General features: G+C 33.4%; 2 protein-coding genes and 2 long non-coding RNA genes across 5 annotated transcripts; 1 reads left to right on the forward strand and 3 right to left on the reverse strand.

The window, feature by feature from the left end:
* The first annotated feature begins 1802 nt into the window (after positions 1–1802).
* On the forward strand, positions 1803–3808 carry LOC112326603 (tobamovirus multiplication protein 2A). The gene is made up of 5 exons (XM_024595218.2): positions 1803–2026; positions 2605–2704; positions 2816–2896; positions 3220–3324; positions 3569–3808. The coding sequence occupies exons 1-5, from the start codon at positions 1803–1805 to the stop codon at positions 3806–3808; spliced, it is 750 nt and encodes a 249-aa protein (XP_024450986.2).
* A 570-nt stretch (positions 3809–4378) lies between these two features.
* Positions 4379–5142, reverse strand: LOC112326604 (uncharacterized). The gene is made up of 2 exons (XR_002980352.2): positions 4976–5142; positions 4379–4760 (listed from the first exon to the last, which is right to left on the reverse strand). It is a non-coding gene; the product is annotated as an uncharacterized LOC112326604 (long non-coding RNA).
* A 1336-nt stretch (positions 5143–6478) lies between these two features.
* LOC112328897 (uncharacterized) lies at positions 6479–7359 on the reverse strand. 2 transcript variants are annotated; one of them, XR_002984180.2, is made up of 2 exons: positions 7005–7359; positions 6479–6777 (listed from the first exon to the last, which is right to left on the reverse strand). It is a non-coding gene; the product is annotated as an uncharacterized LOC112328897 (long non-coding RNA). The 2 variants fall into 2 exon arrangements; XR_002984181.2 differs by having other exon boundaries at positions 6905–7359.
* Positions 7360–10854: 3495 nt separating this feature from the next.
* LOC18094974 (putative box C/D snoRNA protein SPCC613.07) lies at positions 10855–13967 on the reverse strand. The gene is made up of 5 exons (XM_006369384.3): positions 13626–13967; positions 13123–13327; positions 12543–12611; positions 12297–12429; positions 10855–11993 (listed from the first exon to the last, which is right to left on the reverse strand). Exons 1-5 carry the CDS (start codon positions 13867–13869, stop codon positions 11370–11372), a joined length of 1275 nt encoding a protein of 424 aa, XP_006369446.2. The 5' UTR covers positions 13870–13967; the 3' UTR covers positions 10855–11369.
* Positions 13968–14317: the final 350 nt, after the last annotated feature.

Below are 14317 nucleotides of genomic sequence, written 5' to 3' on the forward strand. Positions count from 1 at the left end.
AATAACCTAATGTTGAAGGGCGGAATTAAAAAAAATTAAAAAAAAATATCTGAGTCAACTTAAGTTAACTTGTTAATCATGTGATCATAGACACAAGATTGAAATAACCCTATAGAAAGAAGATTGAAAAAAAAAAAAACACAAGGATCAATTCCTAATAAATCAAATGTTAAAGGATGAAATTAGAAAAAAAAAATAAAAAAAAAGGCCTAAGAAAAAAAATTAGAGTCAACCTGTGTTAACCTTTAAAACTCGTGACATTAGTTATGAGCTCGGGACTAACTTCATAGAAGGCAAATGTTAAAAATTAATGAAGAAAAATTATAAATCATCAAAATGCTAAGGGATTAAATTAAAAAAAAATACAATAAAAAAGGATCCAAAACAAAAGAAATAACAATTAAAAGAATGAGGACTAAATTTGATATAAAAATAATTTGAAATCAAATATTGAGGGATGAAATTTACAACAATTTCAATTAGGAAAATGATTAAAAATAAACAAATAGCAATTAAAAGAATAAGGATCAAATTTGATATAAAAATTAAATAAAACTAAATGATGATGGGTGAAATTGAAAAAAAAGTGAAAGAACAGATAGAAATTAAAAATAAAACAAATAGCAATAAAAAAATTAATGATCAAATTTAAAATAAAAAATAATTTAAATGACAACTTTATATTTTGACAAGGAAAAAAGAGAGAAAAGTGGGATGAGAAGAAAAAAGTCTACAGAAATCTAACCACTATTTTATTCATGAACACGTGCGGCACCATTGGAAAGAGGATGGTGAGGCACTTCCAAAGCCACTCCAAAAGACGGAGTTTGGTGGAGGGTCGACTTCACACGCGCCGCTTGAAGGGCGCAAATGTCGCCTCCTCGCTAGCGCGTGATTTGATAATTTTTTTTAATAATACGTATATTACTCAAAAGATTAAATCTCCCCTCTCAACATGTTTATTATAATAATAATAATAATAAAAAGACAGGAAAGCTTTAGGATGCAAATTTAATAATTTTTGTTTCCAAGGGTAATATAATTTTTATATTGTGTTTTTAAAAGTTAAAAAGACCAAATTTCTCGGATGCAATCTTTTAAAATATTTTACCTTTTAAGGAATATAGTTATTACATTGTATATATTGTGTATTTAAAATGTAAAAAAACCAAATTGTTACTAATTAATCAACCTCATAACAATTCGGTGTATCATTGTGAAAATCATTATATCTCTACACCAATGCCATTCTTTTTTCTTTGAACGAGCAAAATGGTAATTATTCATAAAGAAAAATGATAATTAAATGTTGTGGTGAATATTAATATGTATCTAGCTTCTTCTTCTTTTCCCCAATCCATTTCGGCCTGCACAAATTCACACGGCTTATACACGTATAAAAGATAATCTTTGGTGGGTGCATTAATGGGCCTCACCATTGGTAAACAGTTCTTGTAAACATTAGCTATGAAACCTTGCTAGATAAGCATGAAAAACCAGTGAATAGATATCTTGGTTCTTAATAAGGTAATATTCACGCACAGAACCAGCTATTTTAACCAATATCAATAAATTTCTATACCTTGGACTAAAAAGAAACGTACAGCTAAAATTCAAGAATTTTTTCAGTGTTACACCTCACAGCCTCTAATGCTCTTTTTTTGCAAGAATTGTTACCTTAACTTGAGCTGGCCATGAAGAACTAATATCATGTTTAATTCTGTCACACAAAACTAACAATAATTAAGAGTGTGGTATTTAAATCTTCTTCTCCTCCTTCTTCTTAGTATCTGTCTTTGAAAATGGCAAGAAAATCACCATTGGTTGCATTCTTCTTTCAGTTGATCAACTCCTTTTTCACCCTATCTGGTCTAGCCATAGTGTCATATGCGCTATATTGTTTATTAAAACTGAAAGCCGCAGCACCACCACCTCATGTTCATACGAAGCATGAGATTGCTAGAGCACTGCTGGGTTCTGATCAAGATATATCCAAATGGCTGTCTAATAAACTTCCTGCTGCTTGGTAAGCCAATCAATTAATAAGTTGTTGAATAAGTAGCACTCCTTTATATCATAACCAGTTCATTTCGTTCTAGTTCCTTTGTCATCTCTAAGTTTTTGGTTCTTATTGGTCAATCATATGTATTTACGAAGGATAACCTATTGGACATGTTTTATATTTGCATCTGTTCATTATTATTCCTAGTAAGTGTTCATTGATTCATAGACAAAAGAGAAAAGATCGTATCACAGGAAATATGGGAATTTTCTCTGCTAGATGCGATGCTGAGATATGTGAAAATCAATTTGGACCTTGATTTCCATGTTAACCTTACCTTCTTTGTTCAATCATTAGTGCAAATCCATAAATCTATGATACAAAACAAAAAAAAGGGAATTCTTCAGCTCCTTCAAGCTTTTCGCACTAATCCTACAATTAGTGTTAGGTATCTTGACATGGATTCTGCTTTTTGTTGTGTATCTGGCTAATTATAAGTATTGAATGCCTTATAATTCTGCCATTCCTCTGACTTGATTTCCTGTTTTTCCTTCTCTCTAATTTTTCCTTATGAAAACTACCGTTATATCAAACTTTTCCAGGTTTATTTATCTTCTACTAGTAATTGGCGCATCCCTCGTCATCATTTCCAGTGTCGGGTGCATAGGAACCGCAACCAGGAGCCCATGTTGTCTATGCTTTGTATCCTCAAGTGATTTGTGATTAATATTGATGTGTAATTATCCCTCGTTTTGCTTCATATCTGTCAAGAAATCCTCTGGGTTTGATTAGCGATTTCTTAACAGTTATTAGTACTCTTTGCTCCTAGTTGCGCTTTTCGTGGCTCAAGTTGGAGTAGCTTCCTTCATGCTCTTTAATCACAACTGGGAACAGGTAATGTCACTGCATTGCTCTTGATTAGTTGTATTATAGTTCAAGATGAACTGGAACATTGGTCTCTAGTAGTCTGCAAAAGGTCATGAAAATTCATATTACTTGAAGGCTGAAGCAAGGTCCAGGTCTTCTTACAATTGTAAAAGAACATCATGCCATCAGGATGTAATTTCTGATGGATTCCAATCTTATTTCTACCCTTTTGCTTTCTTTTTCTCTTCATTGTAGGGTTACTGTTGAATTCTGTGATCTACTATATGCTTGTATACCACATGCAAATTACAATTGCAGAATCTGATGCAGGATTTTGTTTTTCAACACAGGTTGTTCCTAATGACAGAAGTGGCAGTTTCCACTCAACTTACCACTTTTTTACTATTAACTGGAAAATCATCAGATGGGTTGTTATTGGTGCACTTGTTCTAGAGGTAAATCATTAAGAAAATTGATTTGTGGCAACTTTATTATCACTTTGTGTTTGGTAATGTGATTAAATCTTGATTTTGCAAAGATGAATTTTGTACTGAGTACGATGATATAATATCTTTGTATCAAGAACATCTTTAAGCCCAAACGAACGTTAAAAAAATGCTCTTAAACGCAGTCTAAACTCATTACTAAACACGGCCCTTTTAGTATTAATTATAATAATATTTCTTTCATTCTTAACAGGCCATCGCTATAGTACTGGCTTTATACTTGAGATATTTGAGCAGAGTTTCATACCACCTGGATTACCATAGAACCGTTGTTTATCCTGACATGACGAGGAGAAATTCTGAGAAGAGGAGGAACCCAGCTACTGCTGCACCCTCAGCTACTGCTGCACCCTCAACTAGAGGAACACAAGAGATGACAGTCGCAAGATCTACTAGTAAAACAGGGAATAGAAAAACAGGGGGGATAAGCTGAGATAGTTATTTGTGCTATCATTTTATCCTTAAATTAGTGGTCCAATGGAAATTGTTCATTGACATTGAAGTTTGGCTGTTTCTTCTTCTTATAAAACCACAAGATGAAAGCTATACTCTCTCATGATATGATTTGTGATCCAGCAATTTTGCTTGATTGATTTAGTCATAACTCAATTTTGAGTTTCCCAAAAAAATAAAATTAAATAATAATTTAAGAATTGAGTTAAGACAACACAAATTGAAAGTTTGATGACTAATAAAGATGCAATTATAAAATTGGAAGTCAATTTGACCAATAATTAGAAGAATTGATAAGTTTAAAGACTTACTTAAACTTTGAATTAGCTTGATTAATGCAACCAAGGGTTTAATCGAAGAAATATCAAAGTTCAGGGTCAATTTGGGTTACAATTACAAGAAATTAAATTTCAGGAACCAAAATGAATAGGCATTGATACTATAGGGGGTTAATTTATTTTTCTAGTGGTAATTTTGAAAGAATTAAAAGTTTGAGGAGTCAATTAAGGACTGAATTGATTAAATTTGAGATCAAGGACTATTTTGTAAATGACTCAGAAATCCAGGAACCCAATTGCATTAATCCAGGAGCGAAATTAAAAAAAAGATTTTCAGTTAGAAAACAAACGCCGTCGTTTCTAAACCAATTATTCATCCTCTTCTTTCTCATCCTAGGGGAGACCGGCTCAACCAAAACTGCACTAAATCTGATCCAAAATGTGGATCAAATTTATCTTCTACCAAACCTGCTAGTGGCATCAGTTTCTCTCGCCCACACGGTGCTTCTCCGATGTAAGGATGGGTCGTCTCCAACAGTCGTGCCTTGTTTTCCTCAAACATGGACGAACAAACCGTGCTTATCCTCATCTCCAGGATCGTTATCCTGGGAGAGATCAGACGAATCACCAGGGCATTCTCTCGCCCTATAAAAGCTAGAGAAAAGCCACTCACCATGGGGACAAAAAGAAAGAGACAAAGAACAAAAACATAGAGAGAGTTAGGGGGAGGAAAAAAACAGAGAAAACACACAGAACAAAAGGACCAGAGAGGCAGAGGAAGGAAAAACCCAAAAGCCAGAGAGAAGAAACACCAAGAGAAGAAACAAATGAAAACAAAAACAAAGGGGAAGAAAGGAGCATTGTCCAACCAGCGCTCCATAGCCATCGACTTCGCCTCCAACAAACCAGGTAAGCTTTTCTTTCCCTTGTTTTTGCAATTTTAATTAACTTGTCATTGTGCGAGCATGCGTGAATTATAATTCACACGTGCTTACCTATTGCTGGACCAGTGATCAAGCCGGGCCGGGTCGGCTGGATTAAGTCCAGCCATATAATTTGGCTAAATCCAGTCTAAAAATAAAAAAACTGTTGAAGTCGGCCTAGACCTTAGGCCCAGCTGACCCTTTTTTTTTTGCTAAGGCAAAACATATCCTTATACCTTTTTTTTATATTTTTTTTTAATTTTAATATCTAGCCAAACAAAAAACTTTTAAGATATTTGAAAATTCCAAAAAAAAGTTCGGGATCCTTTTGTATTTAGTTACGAGTTTCTCACACTTTTTTTTATGACTTTACTTAATCTTGGATTGTAGACTTCTACTGTGAAATGCAAATCTAGTATGCAATATATGTCTTTTTTTTTTCTCTAAAAATATAATAAAAATGTGTTTTGGTTTCAATTCAAATTTTATTGGTTTATTCATTGTGACTAGAGTAAGAAATATGTACAATAGGATTGTGAATTATTTTGAATCCTCAATATTCATTGGCACTAAAGTTAAGAATATTATAGAAAGACCATAAAAAAACATAATAAAACAAGTACTTAGCAATTTAAAACAAAACCAACAATATAGGTAGAGCCTACTTTTTTTTTCTGTATAATCAATCTTGTATCATAAAACTATATTGACTAGTTAGGGTTTCTAATGATTATAAGATTAAATATCTGCTTTTTTTCTATGTTGATAGTTTTTATTTTTCAATTTAAAAACAAGATATTAGATATTTAATTTTTTTCTAAAAAATTTTAAAATCGTCAAAATATCAAGTGTAACATCTCTTATGATGTAGCAACATTAAACAATAATGTAATGACCAACAAGTAGGTTTAATGGATTTCATGTGGTCAAGTATGTAATGAGCTTGTTTGAGGCAGATACGAAAAGGGAACAAGTTACCTTGCATGTGAACCAAATTAATCAAAAAAATTTAAACGGTAGAAACCGTAGAACAGGGCAGGACATAAAAAATAGGCATTCATCAACATCTGACAGAGGACTTGCTCACACCTCACACAGATTCTTCTTGTTGTCAGCGATGAAAAACCCTTACGTTTTAGCCAATCAAGATGATGCAACCCCCATAAAAAAAAAAAAAAAAAAAAAAAAAAAAAAAAAAAAAAAACCTGATACCTCATTGAGTGCCGAGGTAGGAGAGAGGTACATCTACAGTTTTGTCTTTGCACAATACTTGACATGAACTAAGAAACTCATCTTCCGATACAGATTCAGTACTACAGACGACTTCAAAATGGAATCATAATTTAATTTTACAACTACAAATCTACAAACATATGACAAATTCGTGCACCCAGCAGGCAATTTTGACTGTAAACTAAATAACTTTGAATTATGAAAACACATACACAATTAAATCAAGAATGTACTCTATAAATATTCCAGCTTGTATACTGTAAAATGAAAATAAACTTTGATCACTATCAATTATGGTAATTACAACAAAAAGGGAAGGATTCAAATCTATAGCTTGCATCATACAAAAAAATTGAAGAAGCTATCAACTATTAACTCAAAATTTTCCAAGAACACCTACAACTCGAAAGCTTTGCCTTCGTGAAAAAACCCACGACATCGCTGAATACATGGGATTAAGACCCATCGAGATTTGCATGATTAAGACAAAATTCATTTCTTCCTGCCAATCCAGCCTGCAAACAAAAAATAATCATTCAAGAGATTCATTATAAACCAATATCATATAGATCAAGATTAAAAAGATGCGTCAGAACAAGATCAGCATCCCTTAACAGCAGATCTATTCCAAAACGGCAAAACCTGTTGTCTGGTGATGGCTTAATACAAGACATCCTCGTGCCCAGAAACCGTACGATGTAAAAAAAGACAAGTACACAGTAAAAAACATTACATGGGATACCTCCAATGCCACTTGTTCTTAATTTCTTTAAGGGACGATGAAAATAAACTAAGCAAATGGAATTGGAAGGAATCACACATATTGTTTTACTTATTTTAAAAAAAAAACATACGCTTTAATGAATCTATCTGTATACACAGTCTCATAATGTTCATTCCCACGACGGCTGATGATAATCATTAGGATGATGCAATAACACTTTGCCGTTGTGAGAATGAAGCATTACGAGAGCGTGCAAAAGCTTCAGCGCATCTACTTATCTTTAGGGTTTTGCCTTGCAGCCTTTACCACATAAGGGGTGTGCGTATATAGTCGCCTGTGCCCGGCAGCTCTACGCTACCACTTTTGTTTTGGGCCGCCTACAACTAACATAAAACAGACTGGGCTGGACCAGATCAACAAATATATGCATGTGGAATGATGAAATATGGTGAAAAAAAAGATAAAAAAATCGGTGTGAGTCCACCCGAACTAGCATAATAAATATATAATTTGAATATTAATAGGTAAGTCAATATGGATTAACATGTCAAACTCACATCCTAGATCATAAAATTGAAATAACACAGTAGAAAAAGAAAAAAAATTGAAGAAAATCACAAAGTTAATTTTTAAAAAAATACTAATGTTGGATGACGATATCTAAAAAAACAATAAGCCAAAAAAATGTTAATCCCATTAACTTTTTAAACCTGAGAATCTGTAACTTAAATCATAAGATCAGAAGCATCCTATATAAAAAAACTATGAAGCTCAATCCCAAAGAATGAAATACTGAAGGATAAAATTATAAAAAAATTACACAAAATAAAGATTCAAAATAAAAATTAAAAATTAAAAGAATGGAAGTTAAAATCAAAATAAAAAATAAATTAGAAGGCAACAACAAACTTTCAATTTAAGGGTTAAATTGAAACGAATAATAACATTAATAAAAGGATAGAAAAATCAAAAGAATTATGACCAAATTGTAAAAAACAATATACCATAAATTTATATTGGATAATGAAATTAAAAACCAATAAAACTTTTATAAAATGATCAAGGAAAAAAAATTAAAAATCAAAAGAATATGGATTAAATGGAAAAATAATATAAGATAAATTAGGATTAAAGGATGAAACTGAAAACAAATAAAACATTTATAAAAGGACTAAGAAAAAAAAATTAAGGACTGAAGTTGAAATAGTTAACAAGTGAGGACAAACCTGTAATTTTTAGGAGTGAGAGAAAAAAAAAGACAAAAAGGCCCAAAGCTATAAATCGCTCCATCTCCACCAACACACGTCGCACCACCATGAAAAGGACGTGGTGGCACATCCAATGATAAGGTTGGAGGGCAATTTCAGTTACCAAGAGGTGTTGCACATACCGCTTAAAGTGCACAAGCACCTTCCATGCATTGTACTCGCGCCAACAGCTTTTTAGATTAAAAATTCAATTGAGCAAACTTAAACGATGAAAGTGCCCTCAGTGATATGGAATTCATTAAAAAAAAAAACACTATATGAAAAGACCAAAATACCCTTTCATGCATGACTTAAAATGTCATTTTGCCATATTTTTTTTAAAAAAGGGAAAGACCAAGTAGCCCTCTTACCTAGGTTAAAAAACATTATTTAAAAGGTAATTAAGTTATTCTACTATACTAAAAAAATTATAAGATAATTATACCCCACGCAAATCTTTAATGAATGATGTTCCATATAAAAAGATTTAAATACCCTTTGAATCAAAAGGCATTTGGGTTTTGTTTTACTGAGTAAAAACATCATTTCACTTAATCAAAGTGTTTTTGTTTTTAGCTTTAGCCTTTTTATTAGATTGATGGCTCGCGCTTCGCTGCAAGTTAGGTCAGTTTTTTGCAGCGTAAAAATACGATACTAAAGCATTATCATTGTATTGTAAAGAACAAAAAAAATCAATGACTTGACATAATAGAAAGAGAACTAAAAAAAATAATTATCTAATCCCAAGAATCAAATTGTAGAAGGATGGAATCAGAATATAAAAATAATAAAGAATTCAAGACCAAAAACATCATAATTAAAAAATAAAACCAAATTTAATATAAAAACAAAGTGTTAGGGGGTGAAATTGAAAAAAAAATTAACTTAATAAATAATTCAAGACCAAATACATTACAATTAAAAGAATAAGGACCAAACCTAATATAAAAATAAAGTATTAAGGGATGAAATTAAAAAAAATAAATTAACTCAATAAATGATGCAAGATCAAATACATTGTAATCAAAAGAATGAAGACCTAATTTATCTTAACAAACAAAAAAGCTAGACTTTTTTTTTTTTGCATTAGCTGGCACAGTTTTCTTAGAGGAGAGAGGGAAAAGAGGAAAGAAGGGAAAAACTCCTTGTATAAACTCCTCTGCATGCCGTCGGAAAATACGAGTCTCACCATCGTGACGGGTTGGTGAGGCACATTGAACATCGTCTTGAAAGAAGGCATTCAGTGTTGTGTAGGCGCCACACCCGCCACCCATAAGGCATAGATGATGCCTCCTTATAGCACGCATCAGCCACATTTGAATTTTAATATTAATTTATATATATTGAAAATACCAAATTATCTCTAACCCCATGCGAGAATTACAAAAAAACCATAATAAAAAATCTAAAATGACCTTACATCTATAATAAGACAATTCATTTTTTAGAGACATTTAAGTAATTGACATGCATAAAAAATTATGAAAAACCTAAAAAGCCCCTGAACCAAAGAGAACTATTTTTAAGGGTTATTTTATAATTATACTGTAAAAAAAAAACATGAAATCACCTATTAATACCCTTCTTTAATTTTTTAATGTAATTACTAATAAGCCATATGTATAAGACTCTTATATCCTTAAACCCAAGCTTACTTACCAAGAATAAAATAGTAGTTTTAATGTGGATTGAATGGTGCAGAATTCACCGTAAAACACTGTATGTTTTAGGGTTTTTTTTAATGTAATATATGTATTTATATATATTGCTGTCAAAAGGTTGGACAAAGAGCTCGAAGAAGGCACCAAGAATTTACAAGTGAGGTGAGAACCACTGGACAGATTCACCACAAGAATTTGTTTCGGTTGCTCGCAACTTCAACAAAGGAGAGCAACGACACATGGTCTATGAGTTCATGAGAAACGGCTCTTTATCACGCTTCCTCTTTGGAACTCTTAAGGCTTAGCTGGCACAAAGAACACAGATTGCACCAGGGATAGCATGAGGCCACTTGTACATGCACGGAAGAATGCAGCGTGCAAATCATACCCTGTGACATTCAAAGCATGCTCTTGATTATTCTTTTACAGCAAAGATTTCTGATTTTGGACTTTCAAAACTTCTGTTAAACAATCAAGGGAAAGAAGGTTGATCTTTATAGTTTTGGTGTCATGTCATTGGAAATTATTTACAGCAGAAAATGTATGGAAGTGAACATGGAGAAAGAAACAATCCTAGTGGAACGGGCTTGTGAATGCTATAGTAAAGGAGATCTCTGGAAATTAGTTGAAGATGATGAAGCGTCAAGAAGTGATCTTAGGAGGGTGGGGAGACTGCTGATGATAGCTCTAATGGTGCTTGTAAAACGAGCCAGCTGTATGAGTCGTGACCCTTCGTGAGGACAATAATTTTTATGCTACAAGAGATTCTTGAGGTGTCTATGCGGCCATGCCCTTTTATCTACAGTATAGTATCTACTTCTGATCTTGAAACATCCTAGGTGTAAAGTTCATATCTTTTATAAATCGTCATGCAAGCAAAAAATCTTAGCATAAAACACCACCTACAACAACGCATCTACAATTGTAATATAATATATCAAATTCTAAAACACCATGCAGTGCTCAATTTACTAGTATACTACTATATCTCCAACCAGTCAAGTACATGCAGAAATCATATCCAAATAAATATAAATTGACAAACAATTATTTTTACCATGGAGTTTTGACTATCAAAACATAAAAGCTCAAAACCCGACCCAAGATGCACAATCTTAGTTTATGAATGGCGCAGCTTGTATGTGGATCAGGAAGACAGGCACTTTCAGAAGTAGGGAAAAAGAAAACAAGCATGGGATAGCCCTGTCAGTCTGATAAAATCTTATTGCTATGACTGGTGACAAGATCCAATGCACCAATTAAACGGCCTCTTTATGTGTCATATGAAGAAAAACACGTATTATCTTGTCTCCGAGTTATGCCATAGAATCAAACAAACTGTGCCCTTTTGACAGATAAGCTGCAACCATCAAAGGTTAATGGCAGTGAAAATTAACTCCAGCTGGACGAGGAAATCTTGGCAGGTGCTCCTTTTACAGTTTGCTTGTGGAATTTTAATTTGAATCCAGAATCAATTATTCTGCAATCTCCCCCTCTTCCAATTCCTCTTCCACTGAAAAAGTCCCCATGGAACCAAAATGATCATTCCTATCTTCTTCTTCCTTGGAAAACACACCCTCTAAATCAAGAAAGTCATCAGGATTAATTTGTGCAATGAGATCTGAGTATGCATCCATCAAACCTTGATCAAAGTCAAATTCCATATTCTCAAAAGTCCCTTCGCTCTTGGAGCTGGAATGCACACCATTAGCTGCTGCTTCTCTCACAGCCAAAGAGTCATCAAATATGTTTTCTAATGCTTTCACAGATGCATTATGATGACAGATTTGATTTGACGGACTCAAAATTTCATTTTTCATCAAATCATAAACTTGGGGATCAGAAGAGCAAATATTGGCTTCATCTTCTATTTGCTCTTCCCTAAAGACAATGCCTTTTGGACTTGGGCAATCATTGCTGGCAGAATTCTTAGCATCCAATCTATGATTGACAAGACGAACATCTTTGACAACGTCAAAATCATACTTGTGTGATGGAAGGAAAACATGAATAACAGGGTGTTCCATGATAACTACATTGGCTAATTGCTGCCTTAAAGAGGCCTTAGTGTTAATCTCACAGAAAGTTGACTTGGGTCCCTGAAAAAAAAAAGAAACTTGAATGTGAAACATTGGGTCGACACTTGACATTGTGAAACAAAATTTCACAGTTAAAATAAATCATCTTCCTCACACAATTTCAATTTATTTTGAAAAAAGAGGAAAGGGGGTTAAACCCATTCAAGCTAAAACAATCTTTCATAACGGGTTGCTTAAATAATCACACCATAAAAACACCGTAGAACATGAGAATATAAAAGAACAGATATGTATATCAATTCTTGCATAGAAAAGCGTTCACATCTACACACATAACCTGGAGCTAGAATTAATCGAGAATACCTTTGGATACTTGCGGATAAAAAACTTGAGGGAGTCCAAAGGCTGATCACAAAATTGCCTTAATGGATGGTTCCATGGTCCAGGTTTCAAATGCTTCTCAATTACAGAGAAAAGTTCGGTGTCTTCATGTACTCTGTATCAAAAATTAAATGCCTTAGTTATTTATGGACCGTGCTCATCCTTGATATAAACAGCAGAAGACTACCAAAGAGGAGAGTTCTCATGAAAGATAGTCAGACAACTTACCCATGGTCATGTAAAACAACATCAGTTGAGTGAAACCGCCACTCAATTGTCCAAGAGATGGATTTCTTCCTGAAACAAATGATCAGAAAGTAATAATGGTTAATTATTAAATCCAGGTCAAAATATACAACTCTTCAAACCAGTAGCTTCAATAGACAAAGGTCCTATTTGGTTGGTAGCTTCAATAGCTTCAACTTTTCAATATTTATTTTCCTATAAAAGACAAAAATCAGATTTCAAAGTTCGAATGCAATGTTATTTCTCACTTCAGCCTGAAAATTGAGAAATAACATGAAAGAAAAAAGCAACTAAAGTTGGTGAGCTTTAGCTCCAAAAGAACCTCTGGGTACTCAATGGTAAAAATGCAGCTATTTATTTGAGAAAAATAACTCAGCTCGAAAATTTATATAACATCAAGATAACATAAAAACATGGCAATATGGAACCAAAATTTTCATTCGACAGAATATCAAATCCCAGAAGATCACCAGATAAAACCATTGAAAGCCAAATTCAAACAGGCTAAGTTACGAATAAATATCAGCAAGATTCCAAAAGGATAAGCTTTCACCAAACGAACCTTGGGTCGTATTGAGTCTGGTTCTTTTCCCTCTTTGACATTCCACTTGGAAGGAAAAGGAGCTTTGTCCTCCGTCTTGCAGCAGCACGTTTAAGGTCTTGACGGTGAGGTGGAAATCTAGAATAAGGAGGATGTGGGTGCAATTTAGTTCTCGTCCTCCGAGCAGAATCAGCAACCCTCTTGATTTCCTCAAGCAAATTATAATCTATAGCAGGTAGCATCAGAATGTGTAAATTTCCATCCAAACAATTCGCCTGATCAAACAAGCAAAAAAAAGCACCAAACTTGCAAAAGGAGCTCCAAAGTAGAATAATCAAATAGAATCCACAATTCTCAATACTATAACCCAAAGTAGAAAAACACCAAGAAACCATTCATCCAAAAAAAAAAAACTCAAGAAAAGAACCCATCCCAACATGGATAATTTACAATTCGACTACAAACAAGACTCAAAAAGCATTCTTTCATTGAACAAAGAGAAACAGGGAGAGAAAGAGAAGTACCGGACAAGAGGAGATTGTCATCGAATTGAGATAGAGGGACAAAGTGGGTCTGGCTTCGTTTTCCAGAACAGGAAGCGCGTTGCTTGTGAGCTTTGACACAATCGAGGCTGCAAGAGCGTACAGAGCAACCTGGGCATTTGTATTTTGATGGTTTTTCTTTGCATTCTTCACATAATACAGTTTCTTGTTTTTTAAGGTCTGAGTTTAATGACAACGGCTCCTCCTCTTGTTGCTGCTTCTCCATTACAAAGGGACAAAGAGGGAGAGAGAAGATTGTGGGGAGTGCTTTAGAGTTGGAGCAGTAGGGTTTACGAATCAGGAGGAGGCTTTTAGGGTTTATAACTCAGAGAGAGAATTTATTTGTGGAGACAAACAATCAAGGGTAAACTACAATTGCATCCCTATTGATGCATCAATATTCCATTTGCATCTCATAAAGGTTCTTAATTTCACCCTTCTAGTTTCTAAGAAGTTCCAATGTTACCCCTAGTAATTAAATATGCTATTTTTTGAATTTTGGGTTTGAGTTTCTTTTAGGTTTGTAAGTATTTTAATGATATATTATAAAATATATGGGAAATTCAGAGGAAAAATAAGTAAAAAGTAAGTAGAATAAAAGAGATTACGAAAAATGTTAGCTTCCTAAAAATTACAGGGGTCAAATAAGAAAATCTAAAACTACGGAGGTGGAA

The sequence above is a fragment of the Populus trichocarpa genome, chromosome 1 (assembly GCF_000002775.5).
Source record: "Populus trichocarpa isolate Nisqually-1 chromosome 1, P.trichocarpa_v4.1, whole genome shotgun sequence".
NCBI lineage: Eukaryota > Viridiplantae > Streptophyta > Magnoliopsida > Malpighiales > Salicaceae > Populus > Populus trichocarpa.

Excerpts from the sequence above, each read along its gene's own strand:
- LOC112326603 (XM_024595218.2), top strand. The coding sequence starts at position 1,803 with ATGGCAAGAAAATCACCATTGGTTGCATTCTTCTTTCAGTTGATCAAC. Across the intron at positions 2,027-2,604 it reads AATAAACTTCCTGCTGCTTG|GTTTATTTATCTTCTACTAG; the intron begins GTAAGCCAATCA and ends AAACTTTTCCAG. Across the intron at positions 3,325-3,568 it reads TTGGTGCACTTGTTCTAGAG|GCCATCGCTATAGTACTGGC; the intron begins GTAAATCATTAA and ends CATTCTTAACAG.
- LOC18094974 (XM_006369384.3), bottom strand. The coding sequence starts at position 13,869 with ATGGAGAAGCAGCAACAAGAGGAGGAGCCGTTGTCATTAAACTCAGAC. Across the intron at positions 12,430-12,542 it reads GTTGTTTTACATGACCATGG|AGTACATGAAGACACCGAAC; the intron begins GTAAGTTGTCTG and ends TTTTTGATACAG. Across the intron at positions 11,994-12,296 it reads TTATCCGCAAGTATCCAAAG|GGACCCAAGTCAACTTTCTG; the intron begins GTATTCTCGATT and ends TTTTTTTTTCAG.